Source organism: Bos indicus x Bos taurus, chromosome 3, assembly GCF_003369695.1.
Source record: "Bos indicus x Bos taurus breed Angus x Brahman F1 hybrid chromosome 3, Bos_hybrid_MaternalHap_v2.0, whole genome shotgun sequence".
In the NCBI taxonomy this organism is placed as follows: Eukaryota; Metazoa; Chordata; class Mammalia; order Artiodactyla; family Bovidae; genus Bos; species Bos indicus x Bos taurus.
Genome location: NC_040078.1, coordinates 92,842,285 through 92,870,072, shown reverse-complemented (window position 1 = coordinate 92,870,072; position 27,788 = coordinate 92,842,285). Strand labels below are relative to the sequence as shown.

The following is a 27,788-nucleotide window of genomic DNA, read 5'->3' as shown; positions in this document are numbered from 1 at the left end:
GATGGGACAAACTCTTCTTCACCGCTCATGACAAATTTGCTCCTGGAAGAGACCCCCCTGTGAGGCAAACCGGGTCACCTGTCTCTCACCTTCTCCCAGTGTGGCCCTCAGTGCCAGCCACAACCCTCGGTGCCAGCCATCATTCCAGGTACCTGACTGCCACCCTGTGGGCCAGTGTCTCCTTCCTCTCATGCAGCCTGAGCAGGAGTCACTGGGTTATCTGGAAAGGGCCCCCTCCATCCTGACCAGAGCTTACCTTGAGGGCTGGGCAGAGGCTGGGGTGGAGGGCTCTGAAAGGGCGGGTAGGGCGGCTTGCTGGGGAGCGTGGGAAAGGGCTGGCCCCCTGGAGAATGGCTCTGGGAGGATGGTGGCAGTGGGGGTGGCCCAAGCCCCTTCAGTGGACTGACCATGGGCGAGAGGAGGCCAGGTCCCAACCTGGAGAGAAGAGAGACAGCCAAGGTTCATAGAGGTTGTCCGAGTTAGTCCCAGACACACAGCACTGACCTCATGGGTTCTGGTGAGCGTAAGATTAAATAAAGCAATGTAGACACAGCATCAGTATGATGTCAGAAACATTCTTAGCCACTCCGTGAATCATCAGCATTATCATCAAGATGAAGGAAGGAAAACCAGCAGTTAGGCCTGTTGTCCAAGTTGGCCTTTAGTCTCTTGCATGGTGTACTTTTATGGATTTTCTGTCTACATCTCTCGCCATCTCTCCTCCACTTGCATACATCCTGTGATGGGGGACTCACCACCTCCCTTTGTACAGAGCCTAAAGGACACTCACATTCTGAAATAAGACCACAGTGGCTAACAGTTGTTAGCCCTGAATCCAGCTGAGCCCCAGCAGGATGTCTAACCAGGCTGCACATCACTGGACACCAGGTCCCTTCCTTGAGCCGCCTTCCTGAGCCCTTGAGGTCTGCTCACACGAACCACAATGACCCTGGGGTCAGGGGGACCCTGGGCTGAAGGCTCATAGCCTCTGAACTACTTATGTGCAATGACTGCAGAAAAACGGAGAGTGTGGAGGTTCAGAGTATTTATTTTCTTCTTTGCATTAATGGCTATGTTGGACTGTTCATGTTAGAATACCCCATATACTCACTGCCGTAGCTCCATGTAACCTCTCCAGGCTAGCCATGCTGTCCCTGCCCACCCTCTAAGACTCGAGGAAGCATGACAGATCAGTGTCTTTCTCAAAACGGAGAAAGGAGATCTGGGGAGAGGTTGGTGGTCTTCACATCTGTAGCTCTGCAGGGTCCCCATCTGCCCTCTCTAACATGGGCCTCCTGCTGTCACTGCCCCTGTGGTGACGCTGCACTGTCGTCATTCCAATGTCTGGGACGCACACCCCTGTGAGTGCGCTGAAGACAGCAGAGGAGGGCCTCCACATCGGGACCCTGGTCCCCAGGCCAGGATCTGAGACACTGGAGGTAAGGCCAGCCTCCTGAAGTTAATGAAATGATCTTCTTCAAGGCTCCATGAGTTAACCGCCATTATCACCATCATTAATATTTCTAAGCCTGTTCTCACAGGGTCATCAAGTGGGTCTACAACTGTGCTCTATAAACTGTGGAGGGCGGTGTACAAGCCATGTGTCCTCAAAACCAGTTCTCCGGGCTGAGGCTGAGCCCAGGCGTGGCCAGGAGGGTGGCTCCTCCTCCCTCCAGCCTGCTGCGTGGTACCCTCCCATCTTATGCCAACCCCATGGTGGCACCCACACTCCAGCTTTGCCCCTACTTCCTGTCCATCCCCTCTGTTGGGATAGACCCCGCGGGGAGGGCCAGGCCCGGTCTTCTCAGTCACTCCCTGCTCAGCACCAGGCCTGGCACACAGCAAACAGCTGATAAATACTAACAAATGGGTTTCTGAATCACTCAACTACAAAATCCAGAGATTAACAGCACTGCAGACTTAAGGAGAACCAGATCTGAAGGGGAAAAAACATGCATTTTCAAAGTTTGTTTTTCCTGTCTCAAACCTGCCATAAATTCACATTTGCCACCTTCACAGCCAGTGAAATTAAACAGAACACGACTCTCTCCGAATGGACAGGGAGGCTGAGGTTCTACCCCTCTACCTGAACTCTAAAGGAAAAAGGATCGTCTGGAGCGCCTCTTCTGAGTCATGCAAATGATCCCTAAATCAAATATTTTTGCTTCAATTGGAACCTATAAAAATTAATAAAAACCTCACTGGCCTGGCAGACGAGGGCTTCATACTTCGTACATGGCTGGGGAGGGAAAAAAAAAAAAAAACCCACCCTATTGGGCGTCTTCTCTGAGCCAGGGTAAATAAATTTGGTCATGAAGTCAGGCCCTCTTAGCATATTTTTGAGTGAATCAGATAATTCTGTCAAGCTATTTAACGTCCCAGCAAACCGCCAGGGAGCCACGAGTGGCCTTCCTTGTTGACTTTGGCAGGAAAAGGAGGCTGAAGGCTTTCCCCCCTTCCTCTCCTCTTCTCAGGGGCTGAAAAAAGAAACCCATTCAAGCTGGGCCCGGTCCTGGTGTCAGGCATGAGGGCCCTTCTCTCAGGCAGCCCCGGGGGAGCCTGGGCGCCTGGCTGGTGGGGATGGCTTGCCTGTCGCTCCCGCAGGCGCGGGTGGCCAGGCGGGCTGGGGGTCCCGTCTCAGTCTTGTCATCACTCTGCCTCTCACTGCAGGAATTCCTGATGGGCACTTACGCAGGCAGCAGGCAGGTGATGAATGAGGTGGAGCAGAGTGAGCAGGCCCGAGTGGGGAAAGGCTTCTGTGGTTTATTTGTCTTTGGTTGGAGATGTCTGGGGGCTGGGTGAGCAGGTGGCCTGAGCCGGTGGGTGGGTGGGTGAGGGAGGGACAGGAGGTTGGTGTCCATGGAGCCTGTACCAGCTGACACACACAGTATCAGGCATGTGCACCTGACCCTCACCACTTCCACAGAGAAGGGTATTCTAACGCCCATTTTACAGAAGAGCAGACTAAGGCTCCAGGAAGACTTGATTTTCTGGGTTCCCCTTGGTACTCCGTCAGGCTGCCTCTTTGTGGCTCTTTGGCGTCACAGCCAGACTTCCCTGCTCCATGAACACCTAGGGCACTCCCTGCACGCCCACGGGTTCAGCTCTGACAAGCTCTCCTCTCCCCACCCAGCCAGACTGTCCTCAAGTCCCGCTCACTCCATGGGACTCTCGCCTGCTGGGGGTCCCTCCTCCCTCCCACCGGCGCTGGCTTGGGCTGCCATCCACTCTCTGTGGACACTGCAGTCCAGCCCCACACCGCAAGCTGTGTCTTCTCATTCCCAAACCTGACTTGCTCACTGCTCAACACCTTGCAGACAAGTCCTGTCACAGGCCTTGTGGTCTGGCCCTGGTGACCTCTCTCCTGAGGTCACCCCACATGAAGGTGCAGCTTCCAGAACACACTGAGCTCTCACCACACCTGCCCTTCCTCCCAACCTCTCCACTTCTACTTAACCTTGGAGGCCCGACATAGCATCACCTCCCAGAAGCCCTCCCTGACATATTCCCCCACTGCACTGGGTTCTTCTCCGGCTTTCCACAGCCTCTTCTTTCTTCCCAGAGAGTTACTTGCCCAGTGTGGGAAATCCCTGTAGGTCTATCACAGGGAGCTTCACCAGGGCTGCGGGAATCAGTGGCCCCATACCAGGGCATCAGCAACGGACACTGAGAGAACAGGTGAGTGAGTAGCAGGAGAAGCCCTGGACAACAAACTGGGTGATGAACGCAGGCCAGCGGCCCCAGGAACAAGCAGGCCAAGGCCAAAGCCAAGGCTTTGACCTTGAAAAGGAAGGACAGGGAAGGAGGAAGGTGATGGGATCAGGCTTCGGGGGACAAGTTTGCTCAAGTCCTGCTGGTGATGAGCAAAAGTAGCAGGAAGGGTAGGGGGAAGGGCTGTGAGGCTTCCCTCTACTCATTTGCAAGGAAAAGATTTCCCAAGGATTCAGTCAGTTCAGTTCAGTTGCTCAGTCGTGTCCGACACTTTGTGACCCCATGAACCACAGCACGCCAGGCCTCCCTGTCCATCACCAACTCCTGGAGTTCACTCAGACTCACATCCATTGAGTCAGTGATGCCATCCAGCCATCTCATCCTCTGTCATCCCCTTCTCCTCCTGCCCCCAATCCCTCCCAGCATCAGAGTCTTTTCCAATGAGTCAACTCTTCACATGAGGTGGCCAAAGTATTAGTTTCAGCTTCAGCATCAGTCTTCCCAATGAACACCCAGGACTGATCTCCTTTAGGATGGACTGGTTGGATCTCCTTGCAGTCCAAGGGACTCTCAAGAGTCTTCTCCAACACCTCAGTTCAAAAGCATCAATTCTTCGGCGCTCAGCTTTCTTCACAGTCCAACTCTCACATCCATACATGATCACTGGAAAAACCATAGCTTTGACTAGATGGACCTTTTGTCGGCAAGGTAATGTCTCTGCTTTTTTTAATATGCTGTCTAGGTTGGGCATAACTTTCCTTCCAAGGAGTAAGCGTCTTTTAATTTCATGGCTGCAGTCACTATCTGCAATGATTTTGGAGCCCCCAAAAATAAAGTCTGACACTGCTTCCACTGTTTCCCCATCCATTTGCCATGAAGTGATGGGACCAGATGCCATGATCTTCATTTTCTGAATGTTGAGCTTTAAGCCAACTTTTTCACTCTCCTCTTTCACTTTCATCAAGAGGCTTTTGAGTTTCTCTTCACTTTCTGCCATAAGGGTGGTGTCATCTGCATATCTGAGGTTACTGATATTTCTCCCGGCAATCTTGATTCCAGCTTGTGCTTCTTCCAGCCCAGTGTTTCTCATGATGTACTCTGCATATAAGTTAAATAAGCAGGGTGACAATATACAGCCTTGATGTACTCCTTTTCTTATCTGGAACCAATCTGTTGTTCCATGTCCAGTTCTAACTGTTGCTTCCTGACCTGCATATAGGTTTCTCAAGAGGCAGATCAGGTGGTCTGGTATTCCCATCTCTTTCAGAATTTTCCACAGTTTATTGTGATCCACACAGTCAAAGGCTTTGGCATAGTCAATAAAGCAGAAATAGATGTTTTCCTGGAACTCTCTTGCTTTTTCAATGATCCAGCAGGTGTTGGCAATTTGATCTCTGGTTCCTCTGCCTTTTCTAAAACCAGCTTGAACATCTGGAAGTTCATAGTTCACGTATTGCTGAAGCCAACAATTAATACATTCTTCATTTCTAGACGATTAAGTGACCACAAAGGGAACCACATTGTATGGAGGAAAAGGCCCCCTTCCTGCAGGGGTCCTGCAGTAAAGCTTTCTGGACAGCCCCGGCCAGTGGTCACGGCTGCAGGGCCAGAAGTGGGGACAAGGCCTAGGTGGGCATCTATGGAGTGGGCAGTAGGGGCAAATAATCTGCTCACCAAACACAGAGTATAAGCCAAAGAGAAGTCAGGGTGAGGCTCCCAAGAAGGCTTGGGTGCAGCAGCCCAGCCCACAGGGTCTGGGTCAGGGTCAGGGGTAGGGGGGATGCAGCACCTTCCCGGGGCCACCCCCACTGGGGAGGCAAGGGGGCACGAGGTGAGGTGCCAGGAAGCCCCATGATATCATCCACCAGCTAGGATGTCTATGAGGCAAGGAGGAAATCGTGCCCAGTGAGTATCTGGTACACACAGTAGGTGCTGCATAAATGCTGGCTACTTTCATTATCAGTAACAACCATTTAGTGTGCAGGACGCCTGCCCTCACCTGCCACCCATGCAGGTGCCCATCTGCTGTCCCAGAGGAGGACTGGCTTGCTATACATACCCATCCCGGGTGCTCTCAGCCGTGGGCAGAGGGGACAGATGGTGGTGGGAACTGGTGGTGGCGTCCAGTGGGTGGTGCCTGGAAGGGACATCATGCATAGAGGGCAGGATGCTTGCTGCCAGCCCATTATGGGGGGTGATGGAGCCAGGATACATGCCTGCAGGGAAGCAAACAATTATCACTGGACTTTGGCCGCTCCCTAGAGATGGCTGTGGTCACCCCATGAACTGTGCCTGCTTATGGAGACAGAAAGACAAGAAGGGAAACCAGCATTGTATTCCTAGATGGTTAGGAGCACAGACAGGGGGAGATAATGGCCCCACTGTGCTCTGTTCATGCTGCAGCTGAAGGGTTGTATGCGGGGCTGAGGTCCATGCTGAGCACAGAGGTGGACTGACATGGGGCTGTCAGAGGTGTGGGGTGGTTGGACCCTGTGAGTGTGTGTGTGTGTGTGTGTGTGTGTGTGTGTGTGTTTAATGAGGCAGAGGCAGATTTGAATGGAGTAAGCCGCCTCAAATCTCTGGAGCTGTTCTGGGAAAGAAGGGGCTTGCTCCATGTAGCCCCAGTAGACAGAGACCCTGGGATGAAGGGAAGCTTGAGAGAAGCAGATTGGACCTGTCTGTTCCTTCTAACAGGCAGATTTGTGGTAGGGTCACAGGTTGCCCTTGGAGAAAATGCACTGCTCTTCCCCAGAGGTGTGCGAGGAGAGCCTGGATGTCTGCCGTGAGGGGTTCCAGAGACAGGATGGCTGTGCTAGCTGGATGGCAGGTTGGCCTGGGAGACCTGGGAAAAGGGATGCCACAGACGGTTGTGTAGGATGTACACTGTACAAGGGTGTCGACTGAGCACAGGTGTCAGCCATGTTCGAGTCTCAGATTCTAAACCTCTGGAAGATGCCTGCAAGAGGGAGCACCTTTTACTACCAAAGGTCTTTCCCTTGTTAAGAAGACGGGTCGGATAATGAATCAAATGGGGGACACACGTTGCCCAGGACAGGGGGGTCAACGTGTGTCATGACTGACACATGTCAGTCACATGTTGCTCCAGGGACCCCACTGAGGGCTTGAGAGTACTGACCAAGGCCAGCGCTTCCCAAAGACTTTCACAAGGAACCTGAATTAGAGAGGAAAACAAGCCCCTTCTCTGGGACTGGAGCCTGAGGAGGTCACACCAAGAGTTGCAATTTTTTGATGTTCCCTATTTTATCTGAAAAAAATGGGGCCAATTTGCACCCCCTTTTTAATCTGCCACATTTACCGATTTTCATAGAAATTGACATCATTTTCCCAGAAATCAATTCAAGCTGATGCCCTGGGAGGACTCTGTGGACCTGGGGACCGGGCCCTGAGCTGCACTGAGGCTGCATCAGGTATTCAGCCGTTATATTCTGAGTGTCATTCTGGTCATCCTGGATCCACACTCAATGCTCTCAGCACCTCATGAGGACCACTGGAAAACAGACCACACTCTTTTCAGGGGTGGGGGTCAAGGAGGAACTTTTCCTTTCTCAGGTGGTTGGGGTCCCAGGCCTGTGAGTCAGGGGACTACTACCAGGAATTGAGCAGGACAAGGGCAGGGATTGCAAGCTCAGTGCCTTAGGTAGCACAGCAGGGAGCAGAATGAGTGGCCTGGCAGGGGATAATGACAGGGAGTGGTGGGACTATGGCACCGCAGTGTGTAGACCAAGCAGTCTGCAGCCCTGGCCTAGAGTTAGAGCGATAGACGTTCAATGGAAGGGTTATATTCGGTGAAATTCTACTCCTACAATAAATGCGTTATTACTGACAACAATTCATTAAGAATATACTATACGTCAAGGTCTTTCCCCACACCATCAAGTTCAAGCATCTCAACAACTGTCAACTGGGGCGATAACATGATCTCATTTTAAGATGACGTCTTAAGAACTTCAGTAATTTGCCAAAAGTCATGCAATGGGCAGCTAATCAGTCCTCCCAAATGACACCAAGACAAAGTTCATTTAAAGTTAGGCTCCCGTTCAGGCGCTGGCCCGTCAGGCGAGGGGCCTCTGGCGCAGGCTTCGCTGCCAGGCTGTGAGACCCAGGCTCTGAATGGGCTCTTGGGGGCCCCCTGCCTCTCAGCCCCAGTCCCTCCTGGCCCCTGTCTCAGGGATCTCGGCTCCCATGGACACCACCACCCACCCACCCATCCGCCTCCTCCCTCAGCCGCACACCCCTCCCAGCTTGGGCAGGAAGGCGCGGGAGGGGGGCTTCTGCAGACGGGGCCTGACTCAGCGCTGCTCCTGCCTCGCTCTACTCACCACTCTCTGTAGCACCTCCTCGCCTGCCATCTTGAACCAATCTGGGGGCCTGACAGTTGGGAAGGCCTAGAATCCTGATAAATCCTGCTCCCTTTCCCTCAGCCGTGCTGACCTCATGCTTCTCACGTCCTCACTGCCCATCTCGTTACCTGGGGTGGCTTGAAGGAGGCCTGCCGGGGAAATTCCTGAGGGTTTCCTGTGAGGAGAGCTGGTCCTTCCTGATGAGGGGCAAGCTCAGGGGAGCTTCACATAGTCAGACAGCGAAGACTGGAGGCCGCTCTCACCAGCCCCTCCCCAACCTCACCCCTCTGTTCTGGACTCTTCTGTCCACACTTTCCCCTGCCTTTGCCCGGCCCCGGTCCAGATGCCTCCCTGTCCAGCCCCCTGAGGGTAAATATACGGTGGGCGACCGAGTGTGTGAACCAGGCACGTTGAACATGCGGACAGACAGTGGGCAGGAAGGAGGGAACCACCGTTATCGTAATGAGCAGGCTGGCCCGTCCAATCTCTCCCCAGAACGCACCACTTCAGGCTGTAAATCAGCGTCATCAATCATCAGCGGTGAGTGCTTAACCTCTGGCCCTAACATCTGTTCCCAACTGTGCCTGAGGCATCCGCTGCGGGGTCTGCAGGAGAACCTGACGGCCCCAGGGGGACCCAGGACTCCTGAGCTTGCCTGGCTGGCCCTTTTCTCCCCGCTGTGCTGGAAGTAGCTCAAGGACAGAGACCCGCACAGAATCTGGAACACAAGAGGTGCTCAGTATGGCAGGGTGGAGCAGAGGACCCTGGCGGGTTACAGTGCGTGGGGTCGCAAAGAGTCAGACACGACTGAGCACACGCACACGCACACGCGCATGCGCACACACGCACACGCGCATGCGCACGCACACGCACACGCACATGCACACGCACATGCACACGCACACACGCACATGCGTGTGCGCACACACGCACACACACACACACACGCACCATGGCAAAGGCAGCAGACAGCTTGTTAAGGGCATGGCCTGCAGCCAAATGGCCTGGATTCAAATCGGCCTCTGCCATTTACTAGTTGTGGAACCTCAGCAAAAAGTTACTTAAGCTCGCAAGGCTTCAGTTTCCTTGTCTGGAAGAGAAAGTGCATGCTAGTATGTACTTTATGAGGCTGACATGAGGATTATGTTAGTTAACACATACATGTACAGTCCCTAGAACAGCTCCTGGCATATATTCAGTAAACGATGGCTTTTGCATTATCACGAGATGGATGAGTAAACAGCTACTCTTCTCCTTCACCGTGAGCAACAATAATAATGATAAAATTCTCCATCACATTGGTTTTATATAATTATGTGATCATATCCACAATCACATTTGCTGTCACAGCAGATTGCTGGGGAGGGGTGGGGAACTCAGGCTCAAGCAGCAGAGACGCTGCTGACCCACTGCTAGAGCAGGCCTGGGCAGGCTTCGTGTTACCCCAGTGCCCCTCTCATCCACAATGCCGCCTCAGAGACTCTGTTTCTCATCTGCAGCATGGGCTCACTGGGGACTGGATGAAATGATGTTGTAAAGTGACCAGCCCGAGAAGGTGCTCAAGAGATGTTACTGGTCCTGACTGCTCTCCCTGGGACAAGCCCTGGGCTAGTACCTGGGAGAACAGGCTTCCAAATGGGATCTGTTGCTGACCTTCCTGGATGACCTTAGGCCAGTCTTTTTCCTGCCCAGACCTGAGTCCTCCCATGGTGGAAACGATGCAGCTGTAGGACCTCTGACCCTCTGTCCCAGGGCAGCCATTGTTAACCAGTCCCAGCCCTCTTTCCTGCTAAGCCTCAGAAGCCTTCTCAACACAGAGCTCCAGCCCCAGGCAGCTGGCGTTTGAGACACAAACCTTCATCCCTAGATTGGGTCAACTCTAGGGCCTCTTCCCTACTAGGGTCCCTCTATTTTAGCAACTCTGACCCTATGAGCTGCAGCCATGGCAGAAGGGACCCCTAGTTGGAGGCAGGTGGGTATGGTCCCTCCTCCATGGACCCATCCTCCTGGGGTGTCCTCATCCTGTGGATCTGTCTGAGCACAGGCCCTGTGTAGGGCTACCTAGAGAAAAGGAAAATACCTTCTTTTCCCAAGGCTATTTGGTAAGTGCTTTGATGGAGTTTTAAATATGCTACAACTTTAAGGCTGAGGGGGAAGAATTTTAAAAAACTAGAAAATAAAAAATGTTTAAAATAGTTGGGGTAATTCAAGAACTCCCAGAGGACGGGAAAAGCTTTCTGCTCTGATACTGTGGTTTCTTCGGGGTGGGGAAAGGGGCAGAGCCCAAGAATTGTCAGCTGGAATCCACAGGCTACACTGCCCTTTGCTGGGCTGGGTTCCCAAGAAGCCAGGAGTTCCTGCCGGGGCCTGAGACCTGCCCCGTGGCTGCTGGGAGGGGCAGGCACGCTGCCTCAGCTGCACTGGAGGCTCTGAGCATCTAGATAGATGGGTGGCAGGGTCCCAGGGGTCTAGGGGGGGCCCTATCTTATGATGAGCTGGAAGCAATTACAGCCAAGCTGCCCATCCTCTCAGAGCTTCGGTTTTCTCTTCTGAAGTAAGGAGTCGTGGTGGGGAGTACATGGGACTTTAAGTTGGGGCCCAGGCATGAACCCTGAGGTGGGTCCTGAAGAAAGTGCAGGACCTGTCATAGTGAAGGTGCAGGGAGTGGAGGCTGGCAAGGTGCGTACAGTGGTTCCCAGGCAAGAGGGAGCCTGGTGTGTTCAGGGAACCGCATCCAATGTGCCAAGGTTGGGGCAGGAGGCCATTAGGAATGCCTAGGCCCCAGGAGGCCTGGGCGGAGCCTGGGCTTCATCCCACAGGCAATGGTGAGTCAAAGAGGAGTGGGTATGAAGGAACGTACACCTGGGGAGATAAGCTGCCTGGGCAATGAAGTTCCAAGGAGTGGGCACCTCCAGCAGGTTGTGCCCACATGGCCCCTGTTACTCATGGAGCACGGCTGTCTGCCTGCAGGGCTGGGTGCAGAAAGGGCCCCCCTGGCCCTGCCTCCCCGCTTGCCTACCTGGGAGCAGTTCCTGGCCTAGGGCGCGGCCACCCTTCCCGTCGCTGGCAGCCAGCTGTGTGGACGTGTGGAGCTGCTGCAGGGCCAGACACTCGGTCAGGATGTCAGCCTCAGCGTCAGGGCCCGTGTGCAGCTGGGGAGTGAGCAGAGGGAGAGAGAGGGTTAGCACAAGATCACCTGCCCACCAGCAAGTCTCACTCTAGGGGACAGGGCAGGAAGGACGGTGGCTCCAGGGCACGACCCCTCCTTCGCTGCCCCTCAGTTTCCTCAGCTGTCAAATGGAGCTAATTGTGGACACGGTGAGAGTGGCGTTAGTTCAGGGCTGAGAAGCAGATGCTCAGGCGAGATCGAGCATTCAATGATTTTAATAGGTGAGGGAGAGCTGGACGTGCTGGGAAAGCCACCAGACAGAAGGAAGAAGAGGGAGAGAGGAAGTTGGTGGGAGCTTCCTAGACTGGGAGCCCAGGGACCAGGGAGTCCTCAGGGCGCCTAAGTCTGCTGGAAGTCATTGGAGTCCCAAGTCTCCCAGGAAGGGGTCTGACTTCACATCCCTGCAGGGCCTGCCAGGCTCCATCATTAGCTGGGAGCCTCCGCCAGGGGCGTGGCCTTGGCACAGATGCCAGGAGGGCATCAAAGTGCAGCAGCTGGGCCTCCAGGAGGCTGGAGGTCTGTGGGGCTGGTTCTTGGGCCACGGCTGGGCTGACTGACACCGGGGGAGTAGGACACAGTGAATGTGCAGTAAGTGTCTTTCCCTCCTTCCTCCCCACTCCCATCTCCCTTCCTGGCACAAAATGCAGCAGAAACAGTCCAGGGCTGGGGACAGAAGACCTGGACCCAAATCCTGCTCCATTTCTTCTTACTCCCTGTGTGACATTGGACAAATAACCTCTCTGACTCTCCCTTCCCCTGCCGTACCGGCCAGGCTGCTGAGAGGGGTGACGAGAGGACAGGTGTGAACAATGGTTGAAGGTGCTGGGTCAAGGGCTGGCTCACCCCACTGGCCGACTCCCCCTCGGTCACGTGACAGTGGGGCCGCTGAGTCGGCACCTGGCCTTGAGGGTGTCAGCTAACAGCACACTGGGGCTGGCAAGTCTTTGGCCAATCGTCCTTGTCTATCCCTAAATATAGACTTGAGCCTGACCCCTCAGAACATCTTCACATCTCCAATTGGGACCAGACGGGCACAGTGGTCCTCAAGTGATGAGGGGGGTGTGCACTGGGATGGGAAGGGTTCCTTCTGCCAGGGAAATCCCAAAGCTGACCATCAGAGTCCTGAAGATTGACTCGTCCAGATCCTCATTTTAACTGGGACAAAACCAACCCAGAGAAGGCAAGAGCCTCATTGCATGCCACACAGCAGCCGGGAGTTAGCCCGAGGGTTTTTCCACCCTCCCAGGCCAGCCGGGCCAGCACCCAGGCCCGGGGAAGGCATGCCTAGCCTCCCGAAGGGCTCTCGGCTCCCTGACCCAGCAGCTGTTTTCCATGTAAATTAAGTTTCTGGCAAAAGAGGGCCAAGGCATGTTCTTGCAGACCGCAATGTCGATCGGATTAGGAGCAGCGGGAGAGGAGAATTAAGGAAGAAAAGCATTTCTAATTCTCTCTGAAACGCAGCAGGGCTGCCAAGGAGCTGTCATAATACAAGGGTCGCTTTACCCAGAAAGATACATCATCCCCGATGGCTTTTAATGGATGCTTATTGTTGGGAAGTTTGCAGATCTTCGGCCCCAGGTCCCAGGGGCTCAGTGCAAGCCAAGCATGGGGCCTGGGAAAACCAGGGCAGGATTCTGGTCCTTGGGCATCAGTCTGCTCGGGACAGAAGCCTCCCTGGCGTGGAGCCCGGGCCGTTCCCTGTCCCTGCCCAGGCTCCTCAACCTGAAAGCAGTGGAGAGAGCTCATGCCCTGGAAGCAGATGGGTCTGGCTCTGTCCCTCCCACACCACACAACCCTGGGCATACTTGTTACCTCTTTGAGCCTCAGTTTCCACATCTCTAAAATGGGGAGGAATCTCCCACTTCCTAAGATTATGGTGAGGACGTCTATGGGGTCGCACAGAGTCGGACACGACTGAAGCGACTTAGCAGCAGCAGCAGCAGCAGCAGCAGAAGATGAGATACAGCCTGTGAAGCACCAGATTCATCCCTCCCTCCTCAGGGTGAATGTGGTTGTGCTGTGTTCACCGCAAGCTGACAGCACATGCTGTGACCACGCTCCTGCTCTGCTCTACAGCTTCCAGGGGGCTCCCGAGCCAAGCTGTCCCCTCTCCATTTTCTTTGCTACTGAGGTCTGCTTGCTCCTAGCAGCCCATCTCTGCATACCCCTATCCCATGGATTATACAGCAGTCGACTTCTCCAGCCTCTAGGCCTTTTTCTGCCCTATTTACACTGTATCCACAGTTCTGAGAACACTGCTTGGAGACAGGAGTTGCTCCTGAATCCTGCTAAACAAATTAATGGCTCTTCCTGCTCTGTCCTCCTCTGTCACGCTGATGGCCCAAGACTGGCCTCTGGTGTTTCTCTCCGCCCGACACACACCCTCCGGCACTCCAGCATCTGTGGCCCCACTGGTCCTCGGGAGATGTGGCTTCAACCCAGCCAGGTAAGGTCCTGCCCAGAGTCGCAGTCCTGTCCCTCCAACCGCACTGGGTCCCTCAGACGCTCACACACCTCCTGTCCAGAACAGAACCCGCTGCTTTCTCCTGCAAGCCTGCTTCTTTCTCAGATTCTCTATCCTGGTGAAGGGGACCACCGTCCATGCATCCTGCTCCCCCAACCTCTGACACTGATGCTCCTCCTGCCAGGCACCCCCAACCCAGCCAAGCAGTCACCAAGCCCAGTCCCTCTTCCTCCCCTCCCCCCCCGCCCCAGGTCAGCCCCCACCGCCACCCTCCATGTCTCTCCTGCCCCCAGCAGTGGCCTTCTTGTCTCAAATTTCCCTCTAACCACCTCGACCCATTCTCTACACAGCCCCCAGCTCCACCTTTCAGGGTGACGTGTCCCATCTCTGCCTGCAACCCCTCGATGGAACCCCCATCCTCAGGACAGCCCTGCCGCCTCCGCAGGGCCATCCTGTCACCCCACCCCCACAGCCTCCCCTCCGTGCCTCGCTGCTCAGCCCAGAGTCAGGCAGGGACTGCGTGAGGCTGGCCCTCAGACAGTTTCAAGCTTCTGTCACTCTCTGGGGCCCCACCTCCACAGGCCCAGTGCTTACTCCTTCTTTAAGACTTAATGACAACACCTCCTGACTTCTGTTCAGAACTTTTACTTTGGGTCAAGTACTGGTCAAAAAACCCTTGACATAGATTTCCTTGTTTAATCCTCATGACAACCCTTAAAAGCAAGTCCTCTATGCCCCATCTGACAGCTGAGGACATGAAGGACAAAGGCACTAAGACACGTACCCAAGGCCAGGGTGCCAGTAGCCACGAGCCTGCACACCACTGCCCCAGCCCCAGCCCCATGTCGCTTCTTCCATGACCCTCCAGCTCCCTGCCATAGGCCCCAGCCCCATGTCGCTTCCTCCATGACCCTCCAACCCCCCTCATAGGCCCCAGCCCCATGTCGCTTCTTCCATGACCCTCCAGCTCCCCCCCCATAGGCCCCAGCCCCATGTCGCTTCTTCCATGACCCTCCAGCTCCCCGCCATAGGCCCCAGCCCCACGTCGCTTCTTCCATGACCCTCCAGCTCCCCGCCATAGGCCCTAGCCCCATGTCGCTTCTTCCATGACCCTCCAGCTCCCCCCCGATAGGCCCCAGCCCCATGTCGCTTCCTCCATGACCCTCCAACCCCCTTCATAGGCCCCAGCCCCACGTCGCTTCTTCCATGACCCTCCAGCTCCCCACCATAGGCCCCAGCCCCATGTCGCTTCTTCCATGACCCTCCAGCTCCCCCCCATAGGCCCCAGCCCTTTTCCGGCTCTCTGACTGCTTTCTGCACACATCTATTGCGGTCTGTGTCATATTGTGTCGACTTATCCCTTCATGTGTATCTGTCTCTCACTGCCAGGTCCCCACTGAAGGTAAGGACCATGGTTTTTATTTTTGCATCCTGAATGCTGGGAACATCAAATGTTTATAAACGAGGCCTGGGCAAATGGATAAGAGAGGAGCTGGTAGGGGGATAAATGTCTTCTGGCAGAAAGTGAGGAAGTACAGACCTCCCTCAACTTATAATGAGGTTATGGCCTCATAATCCCATCAAGGTCTGAAAATATCAAAAATCAAAATTGCATTTAATACACCTAACCTACTGAATTCAACATTCAAAAAATGAAGATCGTAGCATCCGGTCCCATCACTTCATGTCAAATAGATGGGGAAACAATGGAAACAGTGACTAACTTTATTTTCTTGGGCTCCAAAATCACTGAAGATGGTAACTGCAGTCATGAAATTGAAAGATGCTTGTTCCTTGGAAGAAAAGCTATAACTAACCTAGACAGCATATTAAAAAGCAGAGACGTTACTTTGCCGACAAAGGTCCATCTAGTCAAAGCTATGGTTTTTCCAGTGGTCATGTATGGATGTGAGAGTTGGACCATAAAGAAAGTTGAGTGCCGAAGAATTGGTGCTTTTGAACTGTGGTGTTGGAGAAGACTCTTGAGAGTGCCTTGGACTGCAAGGAGATCCAACCAGTCAATGCTAAAGGAAATCAGTCCTGAATATTCATCGGAAGGGCTGATCCTGAAGCTGAAGCTCCAACACTTTGGCCACCTGATGCAAAGAACTGACTCACTGGAAAAGAACCTGATTCTGAGAAAAACTGAAGGCAGGAGGAGAAGGGGCTGACAGAGGGTGAGATGCTTGGATGGCATCACTGACTCGATGGACCTGAGTTTGAGCAAGCTCCGGAAGTTGGTGATGGACAGGGAGGCCTGGCGTGCTGCAGTCCATGGGGTCGCAAAGAGTTGGACACGACTGAGTGACTGAACTGAACTGAACCTACTTAATACCATAGTTTAGCTTCCCCTACCTTAAATGTGCTCAGAACACTTACACAAGACTACAGCCGGTGATTACCTCAGGCAAAGACTGTCCTAAACAACGTGCCGAATAGCTCATATAACGTACTCCCAGAATAGCTCACTTCCAAATAGCTCACTTCCAGAATACTGTACTGGAAGTGAAAAGCAGAATGGTGGTCTGCGAACAGAATGGCTGTGAGTGTATCAGTTGTTCCCCTTTGTGATCGAGCAGCTGCCTCTGCCCAGCATCACAAGAGAAGATCCTGCCCATCACAGACACGGGAGAAGATCAGACTTCAAAGTGTGGTTTCTACTAAACTTGTGAAAATACCATCGTACCATCGTAAAGTTGACAAATTGTGAGCTGGACCATCAGAAGTCAAACCACTGTTAAGTCACAGAGAATATAAAACTTCAAAGTGTGGTTTCTACTGAACTTGTGAAAACAAACCACTGTAAGTCATGGACCATCTTGACACTTGGGCTGGTGGGAGGCAGACGGACGGTGAGGGACAGTAGCACCCATGGGTGTGGAAGGCTGGATACATGCAAGGAGTGTGACCTTTACCTGTCTTGATGCTGGACAGGAGGCTGGGTGGGGTAGGGGGGGTTGTCTGCAGAGATGGGCCTGGAACGGAGCCCTCTTACCTTCTTACGCACCTGCTGCTCTTTGGCTGAATGGGCCTTCACGTGCTTGCGGAGGGAGCTGGGGTCTGTGTAGCGCTTGGAGCAGCCAGGGATCTGGCAGGCGTACGGCTTCTGTAACATCAGAGGGCAGAGGTGGGGTGAGTGGGGGGCCATCCACCGGGCCGTACGTCCTGCTGTGTGGCTCGCATCCTATCCCTCCCGCCAGGAGGAGTCTGCCTCAGGCCTGCCCACAGGTAGGGGGAAGGTGCCTGGCCTGGCAGTGAAGGAGGCCTTTGTGTCTCCACTCTACCCTCATCCTGGGACCTCTGGTAAGTTGCCTCCCCTCTCGGACTCTCACTTTCTCCTCTGCAAGATGATGGGGCCCCCCAAGTTCTAAGACTTCTTCCAGCTCTGACACTGGCTCTGAGAAAAGAACACCCTTTGTGGCTCACAGCTGCAGAGGAGCAGCAAGTGAACAAGGATTAAAGTGAGGGGCAGAGGGGCAGGAGGAAAAGGAAGAACAGGCGTGGGGCACAGCTCGAGGCAATGGGACACAAACGTGGAACCAAGCTGGAGAGCGGCAGGCCCAGGCTCGGAGCCCCTGACGAACCTTGCAATGGGTCCGGGGTCCCCAGACTGGTCCCCAGGCTATGAAGATTGTAGGTCCTCAAACCAATAATCACAGGAGACCAGAGGGTACTGGGTCTCAGGTGTAGCCCCGGGTAGGCTGGGCATTGGTGCCCTTCACGTCCCTTTCCCCTGGAGCCCCATTCATCTTCTAGAACAAGTCAGTGCCTACCACCTCCCCTGGTTCCTATCCAGACCCCTTGTGCTCTCTACGCCTCCAGTCTACCCTCTCATTCACAGCCAGAGGACCTCTCTCACAGGCCTGGCCACGCTCTCACCTTCTAACCCCCCATGGCTCCCTGGTGCCCTCGGATACAGCCCATCTCTGGGTGCTAAAGGCCCTTTGTGACTTTAGCCCTGGTTGAGCCCTCACCCCTCCTCCCACCCCAACACACCCAGCTCTTGTCACCTCCTCTCCAACCTCTCCTGAGTCTGGTTCCCACTGCCACTTCTCAAGTTTCTACCGGTAGCACTGTCCACCTGCGCTGCGGGGTCTGTCCAGGGGTGAGTTTTCTTCCAGGAAGGGTCCCTTCTGATTCATCCCAGGTCAGGGCTCTGTGGCTGTAACTGAATTCTGAGCTCCCCGTAGAAGCAAACCTCCATGAGACCTTGCTCAGGGACTCCAGCTGCCACTGGGGCTTGAAGTCCCTAAGGCTCCCTTTCTGAACACATCCAGCAGCTCTGATTTCTCAGGGCCCTCTGGCCTCCAACCACTGCAGGGGACACAGTGGTGGGGGACGTTTAGAGATGACGCCTATGTCCCCACCAGCCATGCCGACTGGAACTGCCCCTAAACCTCAAGGTGAGCCAGCCCTGCTGGACAGCATGGGGTTGGGGGCGGGGAGCAGAAACAGACGGCCATACCTTGGTGCTGCCACGGAGAGTTGCCACGTTAAAGAAACAGAGGAGAGCAAAAAGAAAGAGACAGAACAGTGAGAGGCTGGCCTCGCTGAAAGGCAGGTACGGTAGGGTGGAAGGCAGGCCTCAGACCTGCCCCCCACACAACCACTCAGAGACACAGATACAGACACAGACCCACACACCACAGGGCCCTTCTTTCTTGGGCCCGATTCCCACCCCAACACACACACACACACACACACACACACACACACACTCTTTCTCTCATGGGCCCTGCCCTGCTCTGCCCCAGGCTCTGTCCCCAGGGGACGCTGATACAAATCCATGCGCTTTTGTCAAAAAGCAAACAAACAGAGCTCCGTGTGTGCAGGCGCCCTCGCCTGGAAAGAGGGCACAAGGCCCATCTCTGTGTTTGTTTTTCCAGGGCCTGACGTGTGTAGAACATTCCTCCAGCCCAGCTCCCCCAGGAGCCCTCAGGAAACCCTGTGGCTGGCTGTCCCAAGCAGCAGCCAAGCCCCAGGCCTGCAGTCACCGCACCAGCTCCAAGGCCTCGTTCACAGCAGGACACTCAGGGCCGTGCTGTGAGCATCCAGCACCTCACAGCGCCCTCCTGACCTGAGCACAAGACAGCCCCTCATATACTAAGCCCGCCCTCGCCCCGCCCAGTGTGCAGGCACTGCACTCCGCGCTGGCCAGCTGCGATCTCCTTTCAGCCTCACACTCACCCCATGAAAAGCATCCCCACTTTACAGATGAGGAAACTGAGGCTGATGCTTTGCCCAAGATCCTGCAGAAGTGCGGTGCCCACGCCCCTCTGCTAAGGTGCCCCCTCTCTTCTGCAGCCCTGAACAGTCCAGGGAAGTGGGCAAAGGAGAGACTATTGCCCCCATCTTCCCTGTAAGGAAACCGAGGCCAGGGCAGGACAGTCTGTGGCAGTTAGGACTCGAACTGCACATGGAGTATCTGGGATGTGGCAGGATTTGGTCAGCATTCAGTCAGCAAGTCACAGGTAGGCCAGCGACTCACGTTTGCTGTACAGACCCTGCGTCTGGCCGCCACAGCTGTCGCCTCAGTTGATCCCCCCATCCCTCTCCTGTAAGGTAGGAGTGTTTGAAGCCCAGAGAGGTTGGGTGGCAGTTCTCAGACCTCTGGGACCAGATGGAGGGCTGGGATTAGAACCCAGGCTGGCTCTCTGCAGTCTGTTCCACTGCTTCCCTGCCCATGGAGAGAATCCCACTTTCTCTGGTGCCAGAGCGGACCTGGGGACGTGAGCAGGTCCCCTCTGGAAATAAGGCCCAGCCTGCATGGGGCTGACCCCATGGGCCCTCGGGTGCTGGGAAAGCAACCTCACCATGGGGGGCCACTGCAGTGTCTCCATGGGCCTGGCGCGGGGGCTGGGCTCGACCAGGACCTTCTGGGGAGATGCAGGACTGAGATAACCCTGCGGGCTCATTCTGGGCCTGCCCTGACCCTGTCCTCGGAGCTCTGTTCACACACCAAGCAGGGGCCAGAGGCCTGTTGCTTTGGGGCTGGGGCCAGGAAATGCAGTAAGGAGAGGGGAGGAAGGGGGTAAGTCAGGGTAGGTGACCCCGAGATGCCTGGAGGGAGGCCTGGGGGAGGCAGTGCAGAGGGGCCTGGTGTTGCTGGGGCTGCCATGTGTACCTCTCAGGGCTGGTATAGGTGCCAAGGGCCCCAGGGGCTGGGCATGAGAAGATGATGGAGGCAGAGGGGTTTGTTAGCACCTCTTCACTCTATGTGCCCACCCTCAAGACAGTAAGCCTGACGTGGGGGTGGTGGGGACAGTGGTCAGGCTCAGGCTAGGGGCAGGGCTCTTCCTTCCTACCTCATCCCCTCCGCTCTTCTCCCCTTCTTCAGCAAGGGGCACTGAACTAGCGGTCAGGCAGACAGGGTTGCATCCCAGCTCCCCGACTTTCCAGCCATGTGACAGTCAATGATTTCATCTCTGAGCCTCAGTTTCTTCGTTTGCAAAAGGGGACAGGCCCCTACCTTGTGGTTTGTCACTTAAACTGGGGGAGGGTATGTGTGGTCTCAGAGGACGGGAAGATGTGTAGACCATTCTGCCCAGGGCCTGGCCGGGCCCCAGAACGTGACTACCCTGCTATTTTCTGCTATCCACCTCCCCCATCTTTTGGGGATCTTGGTTTTCCCAGCTATAAACCCCCCAGAGGGCCTCCAGCTCTGACTTCTGTTGCCACGTGGCCTCCGACTTACCCTGGAGTGGTCAATCGCCCATCTGGGCCTCTGTTTCCTCATCTGTATGTCCCGGTTACTTGACGCTGGGCTGCACGACCACTCAGGTCTCCCAGGCCCCCACTGGCAGAGTTCCCCAAACATTCGCACAAAAAGCAGATATACAGGCCAGTGGTCCAGATGTGGAGTCTGGCTATGGACCCATCCTCTGCTGCACTGAGGGGCTGGGGGTCTCCTAGGCTGGTGCATCCCCTCACATAGGTGCTGTGAGACTGCGGGGAGGCCCCAGTCAACTCTGCCACCTTCTGGCTGAGTAGGGAACTGCCCAGAGCCCCACTTTCCTCATCTGCCAAATGGGCTCGTGACCCACTGACCGGCAGAGATGGTGGGAGATGATGTTGTAGAAGTGCTCTGTTAACTGCTGAGGTCTGTATGCACAGTACAGAATGCTTGGACCGGTGCTGTGATGGAGCCACAGGTTCTCTATCACACTGGCACAAACAGGAAAGGAGGTGGACACACGGGCATCTGGGGCCCAGGTCACTGATCCAGGGGCCTGGAGTCTTGGGCCCTGCTTACCTCAACGGCTTACCCACCGTGCCCGGGAGATACGCAAGGCCCTGGAGAGCCTCTGGCCTGTCTCCATGCCAGGGGTCAGGGTGGGGGTGGGCGAGGAAGAGCAGGGAGGATTGGCTCTGGGAGTGACTGACAGGCTCGGGGAGAAGAGGCAGGATGCGAGCTGCACCCCCACCCCCTTGCCCCGTGCCCCCGCTCAGTGGGGCCCACACTGCTGCTTGGGCTGGTGGTTCTCAACCAGGTGAGAGTTTAATTCCTCCTCCCCAGGATTTTTGCCAACACTGAATGACATTTTTGGTTGTCACAACTGGGAAGTAGGAAATCGCTCCTATCTAATGGATCGAGGCTTCCCTGGTGGCTCAGTGGTAAAGAATCCACCTGCAATGCAAGAGACATGGAAGAAGCCACAGGTTCGATCCCTGGGTGGAGAAGAGCCCCTGGACAAGGAAATGGCAACCCACTCAGGTATTCTTGACTGAGAAATCCCATGGACAGAGGAGTCTGGCAGGCTGCAGTTCATAGAGTTGCAAAAGAGTTCATAGGGACGCAACTTAGCAACTAAAACAATAGAGGCCAGGAATGTGGCTAAACACCCTATAATAATGGTGCTTTCCTCTCCCTGCAAAGAACTGTCCTGCCCAAAATGTCAACAAGGCTGAAGGCAGGGTTTCTGCCTGGAGGTGGCTGCTGCCCTGCCTTAGACAAACATGGCCGGGGTGCTTGTCCTCCACCCTCCACCCTCGGCCTCTACCCCCGGGGCCTACCGTGTCGAGGTGGGTGCGCTGGTGCTTGGCGCGGTCACTGGAGTTGCTGAAGGCCTTCTGACAGCCTGGGTGCTGGCACAGGTACGGCTTCTCGCCCGTGTGGCTCCGCAGGTGGATCTTGAGGTTCTCCAGGCGCGAGAAGGCCTTGCTGCAGCCCTCGAACTGCAGGAGAGGCCGGTGAGGGGCACTCTGCAGGCCCTGGAGGGCCCACCGCCCAGCCCGAAAATGGGCCCCAGCATCTGCTCCCCTGCCAACCCCCTTGGCCCTGCCCGAGGCCTCCTGGTGCCCCAGTTCAGCTCCCCATGAAGTGCTCAGGACCTAGACTCTTATCTGGGAAGGTCTGGTGGATCCAGAAAAACATCCATCCCTGATTTAGAAATGGCCACTAGGACTTGAGAAAAGCTGGTCTTTCTGTCTCTGGACGGGTCTGCCCTCCAATGGCGTCTAAAAGTGACATGCCACTCTAATGGTAGCGCAGCCCTGAATGGACAGGGGGCAGGCACATGTCCAGTGCAGACAGCCCTAGATTTGGAACCCAAGGCCTGGGTTTTAGTCAGTTCCGCTCTCAGTGAGGCTCTGAGCAGTGCCCTTGATATGCCTGTGCCTTATTTCCTTGCCTACAAACTTAAAGCTGTGTAGCCACCATCCAGGGCTGATACGAAGGCCCCAAGGGGTGGGACACTTGACTGTCAAAGGGCTTTGCCCTCCTGGAACACGGCATCATGCTGATTGCTGTCAGAACAATGACCACACTTGTAAACTCAGAGTCTTTGACTTATCATTTGGCTGTTTATCTGTTCAATGCCCCCAAGTATGCACCAGGCCCCACGCCAGGCAGTGAGCATGCAGTGGGTACAGCACAGACATGTGATGTCCCTGGTGGGGGTGAGGGTGGACAGAGAGGAACACAGTGTCGATTCCGGCAGCTTCTGTCCAGCTCCCATCTCTTCCCCCAGAGTCCTCTAACTTCAAACTCCTTCCTTCCTACCCTCTACACAGCTACCCCAGGAGGCTCTGATGTATGAAAGAGACCCTGCTGCTCTTGCCTAAATGCGGGCCTGGCATTCAAACACCCAGCCCTCCACACTTCCGGCCCCTCTCGACTCCCCACCCAAGGCTCACAGCAGCAGGGGTCTGCCAGGTAATGCCAAGTCTTTGTTTCTGTAAGACACTCAGCAAGGAATGTCCTATCTCTCTCATCACAGTCTGTCCAACCCCTGTCAGCCTGCAAGATCCTTCGCCCACAGACCCGAGGCGCATTCCCTGGTCCCCGTGTGACTGGCTGCCCTTTCCTGCTTCTCCTCACTGTCCACCTTCCATTCCCAAGGCGCTTGCCACGGGCAGGAGGAGGAGGTGCCCTGGCCTGCCTCTGCTCCCTCTGTCCAGGAGTGATGCTAGAGGTTTAACCACACACGACAGTCAGAAAGTGAGCGGCCCCAACATCCCCACCTCAGAGACGGAGGCTTCCTAGGGTGGTCCCGCGTTGGGACAGGACACAGGCCACGTCTGGTGCCAAAGCCCAGGTGGCTCCTCTGTGCTCGCTGTCTTCCCAGGGGCAGGGGGCAGGGGGAGGCGATTCTTAAGAAGAAATCAGAGGAGGCCGGGCTCCCTCTCTTGAGCCACTGGTTCCATCGTCTAGGCCAGGACAGACGACGTGAGACAAGGACTCAGAGACAACGGCCGGTCTGGTGCGGGCACTCCCGGCGCCTGTCCCTTAAAGGCCTGGCCGCAACTGCAGGCCGCGCTCTGCTTGGGGCTGGCCCAAGGCAAGGCGCCCGCAGCTGGGTTTTCGAAGCTGTTCCACTTCCTATTTCCAGATGTTATGCCTTTTCCATGCATCAAAACCAGAAGGAAATCCTGTTGGGGAGTAAATAGGCCACAAGCCACTCCCCCACCCCCTGCAAGGCCTGGGCCAGGTTCACGCATAGTGAGGCCGAGCAGCTGAAGGGCAGGCTGCTTCTCGGCCCGAGCTGGTCCCTTTGTTCCTCTCCAGCCCTTGCCGGGAGGGTGGACGTCTGAGGTTTACTGGGGGCAGTAAACTCCTCACATGCTGTGTGCTGTTCCTGACTTTGGGAGGGTCCGCCCGACTCTGGAGACCCGTACATCATCTCCCCACTGGGGCCTGTATGCCCGTCTGGCCAGTTGTCCGTCTCAGCACAGCTACCCCCACCCCCACGTCTTTGTTGGGGCTGCCCGCCTCCTGCAACACCTGCCCTTCCAACTCGCTGACAATTTAATTCAGACATTTTTCAGAATCTTCAGCTTGGGGTTCTAGGTCAGACACCTCTCCCATCTTCATACACCCCATGTGTTAGGCTGTAGCCGCATGGGAGTGATCAGACCCCAAATGGGTCGGGAACTTGAATGCCCCCAGGCCTGCTGGAGCTGTTCCCTGGGAATGGAACGCCTTTCCTTTCTTCACTCACTCAGACATCTACTTGTGGTGCCCCAGCTCTGCCTCCGTGGAGAAGCTGTCCTCAACCTCCCGCTCCTGCTCGGTCACACCCTGAGCTGTGCTGAGGTTTCCACTGGGCATCCCTTATCCTCTCTCCAGGCCTCCAGGCTGAGGGTTTGGGAGTTCCTCGTGGGCAGGGCTGGCATTTCACTAGTGGGGCAAAGGGTGGGTTAGAAACATGATCTAGTGGTGTTAAGAATAGGGTTCTGGGGCCTACGGGTGCATGTACCTCCCTCGTGCTCATCCAGGTATCCCACATCTGTGTATGTGCGCTGTGCCCATGTTGGCCTGGCTCGTTCTGCCCGCCCCCATCCCACTGGAACTCCTCAGAACTGAGTCCCAGACTGGGGTATATAACAAGCATCTGGCCGAGGCACCACGATGGGGGTCCCATCCCTCAAGGTAGGATCAGAGGTAGCAGCAGGTGCAGCAGCAGCGGCCTGGGCAGGACAGGTCTGGGACAAGGATGCAGGTACCCCTGGCAGAGCAACGCCCCCACCAGGGCCAGCATCCCAGGTATGAGGGTATATGGGCTCTGCTCGCAGTTGCCTGCCGAGGTCCCTGCAGCCTGACCCTTTAACAACCCCAGAGATGGGCTAACAGAGGCAGAGAGAAGAGGAGGGGAATGCACGTGGGTTCAGCACCTGGGCGTTCACTCTGCTAGGCCTGGCACTGTCCCCAGCGTGATCTCGGATCCTCTCCACAGCCCTTGGGATAAGTATTCCTCTCCCACTGTCAGGAGCTGAGGCTCTGGGGAAACCAGCAGAGCAGTTCCAGACATGAACCCTGATGTGGGACAACCAGGGCTTCTTTCTTGACTGCTCCAAGAGTGCCTTCAGTTCTCTGAGTCTCAGTTTCCTCATTGATAAAACTGGGTGAGTTCTACCAGCCTCGGAGGCTGTGAGGACCGCATAGTAAGTGCTTATCTTGGTACCGGGTTCTTGCTCAATATCGTCATGGTGGCCATCATTTGGGATCACAGAGCAGGTAAGTAGTGGAGCGGCATTCTGCCCAGGGTGGCAGTTCCTGGGCTTGCTGCCCCTCTGCCCAGTTGGAAGGGTGTGTGTGTGTGAGTGTGTGTGATGTCCCACTGGGCATGGTGGGCTCCCAAGTCTCCCCAGTGTCCTATTTCCAATTCTTATGCCTTAACCCCTCACTTTCCTCCCACAGCCTGATTTCCAGATTTAACTTTCTCAACACACCCTGTGGTCTCCAGCCCTTGGCTTGGGCATTTAAGGGGCGTCAGCCTGGGCCTGGGGCCTGGAGCAGGTTGGGGACCAGGGAACTGTCTGGAGGAGCAGGTGCCCCAGCACCTCCTGTGATAAGGAGTAATCCTAGGGCTGTCCGGGCTCCACCTCCAAGCGTACCGTGGGGAGCCAGGAGCCAGCAGGACTCAGAGGTGGAAGGGCCTGGTTTGGAATCCTAGAGCTGGGGCATCTGAGTTTCTCATGAGGCCCTCTCTGCTGCCTTATAGCTGGCAGCTTCACCAGAGAGCCCCCAAGGCCCCTCCGACTCTAATGCTTTATGAGTCTCTTTCTGAATTGTAAATCTAACCAGGTCACCCCTGCTCAGGACCCTCCGTGGCTCGCTGTGCCTCCTGACATCCAGTCAGCCCCCTTAGACTGGCATTTGAGGCCCTCCACTGTGGGTGTGTCAGAGCCTGGAAAGCACCTGCTTTCCAAAGCAGGCTCTATGGTCCTAGCAAATCAATGTCCTCTCTGTGGCTCAGTTTCTTTCTCTGCAAAATGGGGATGTGAGGAGTCCACTCACAAAGTAGCTGTGGCGGTGGGGCATCATGCATATGTGCGTGTCACACAGGACACAAATGTTTTCACTATTATCGTGGTGGTGGTAGTTGCTCCTGACTTGCCCTCAGGGGGACACCTGTGTAGGTCAGGTTCTGCTGACTCCAGCAGTAAAGAACCCTTGGTTGATGTGTTTGTCATTGACTGGTGTGGCCCTAAAATTCTTTTTGACGCCAAGCCCATGGAGTACCCTTTGTGTAACCTCCAAAGGGAGTGAGGCAGCCTTTTGTGGGGGAATGGCTTGAAGGGGCCCCATGCATTGACTGACTGTGTGGGGGCTTGGAGGGCAGCAGGGAGAGGTATCCCATCACTGTGGTGTTGTGGGGGTACAGATGCTGCAAGAATGGAAAAATGAGTCTTACTGGAGCACAGATGGAGCCAATGGGCACATCCCAGGCTTTGGGTCTCAGTTTCCCTGAAGACGATGGCCTGAGGTGATGTTATGGTGACCCAAGGGTATAATGATGTTTCCATGGGGTGTGCACTCCAGGGGGATCACTCTTGGGGTGGGGCCTTCCTGACATCCCTCCCCTAACACCCTAATGCAAAGACTTAAGCCTATAGGGGTGTCTGAGTGCCCCTTGCCCACAGTTACACCCTGCATGGCTCTCCCGTGTCTCAGCAAGTACAAATGCTCGCCTCAGCATTCTGGCTGGTGTGACCTGGCCCCTACTGACAGCTTGGTGATATCTGCCCCTCCATGCCTGCATCACTGCATTTCAGCATCAAACATCAAAGTGGCCTGGGTGCAAATCCACACTTCCCAACTGGATGACCTTGGGCAAGTTCATTTCACATGCTAGAGCTCAGATTCCTCATCCATAAATAGGGCATAACTTGGGCACACCTGGGCACATGGCGGGTGGGTGCTCTCTGTGAACCACAGGGCACATGCCGTATCCTGTGGCCATGGCCCTGATGCCAACCATGGGCACCCAGAGAATTACCTGAGCACTTCTTATTTAGAATGAGCTTGAAATAACCAAACATAACAGATTTAGCTGGCCGGAAGCAAAGGCTCATATGCCATGGGCAACAGAGAGGATGGCTACTGTGGGTAAAGGGGTATACAGAGGGGACAGAAGGAAAAGAAGAGACATCAAACAGTCTAGAAAAATGTAAGAATGAGTATTAAGTTTTTCTATTTACTTAGAATACATAAACATTAAAATATCTACTAAGATGAAACTGGGGTGAATTCAGAGTTATATAAGAGACTGGATGATGCCCTCTCAGGCACCTGTCAGGAGCCAGGAGCTGGATGTGCTTTGTGTGACATTTCATTTAATCATGACAATGCACTCTTCTGGTGAGGTTCCTTCCCAGCCCTACTCTGCAGATGCGGAAACTGAGGCTCAGAAAAGTGATATCACTGGCTGGAAGTGATGTCACACAGCTGGTAAGTGGCGGACCTGGACTGGCTCCCAGGTCTGGCGGATGTGCTGGTCTGCCTGTACGTGTCCCTGACTGCTCTGGTCACTGCCTCAGGGACCCTCCATAAAGCTCCAAAATCAGGCTGGTTCTCAGGAACTATGACCATCATTTCCCACTGGGCTCACATCCGGGGTTCCTTTCCCAGGCAAGACCAGGCCCAGCCCTGGATGCACAGTTGATGCTGGGAGATGGGGCTGCCCTCCTTCCTCCCAGCGCCTCCGAGAGGAAAAGCCACCACACACAAAGGAAAGCTGAGGTGACACAGCAGAGAAGAGCAAGCCCATCTGAGGCATAGAGCCTTGAAAGGCCCAGTTCCCACATGTGGGGCGTGTTACAAAAACAGATTCAAATAACGGGGAAAATACCCCAGGAACCG

At 55.2% G+C, this 27,788-nt stretch overlaps 1 protein-coding gene across 1 annotated transcript in view; it reads right to left on the bottom strand.

Annotated features, from left to right (window-relative positions):
- The window catches only part of GLIS1 (GLIS family zinc finger 1), a 259,538-nt gene that overhangs the window by 1,905 nt on the left and 229,845 nt on the right, over positions 1-27,788 (bottom strand). The window contains exons 4-8 of the mRNA XM_027537194.1: positions 21,719-21,880; positions 16,701-16,811; positions 11,092-11,224; positions 5,771-5,927; positions 257-435 (exon numbers count right to left, since the gene is read on the bottom strand). Of these exons, the coding sequence (XP_027392995.1) occupies positions 257-435; positions 5,771-5,927; positions 11,092-11,224; positions 16,701-16,811; positions 21,719-21,880 (742 nt within the window). The remainder of the gene's footprint in view (positions 1-256; positions 436-5,770; positions 5,928-11,091; positions 11,225-16,700; positions 16,812-21,718; positions 21,881-27,788) is intronic.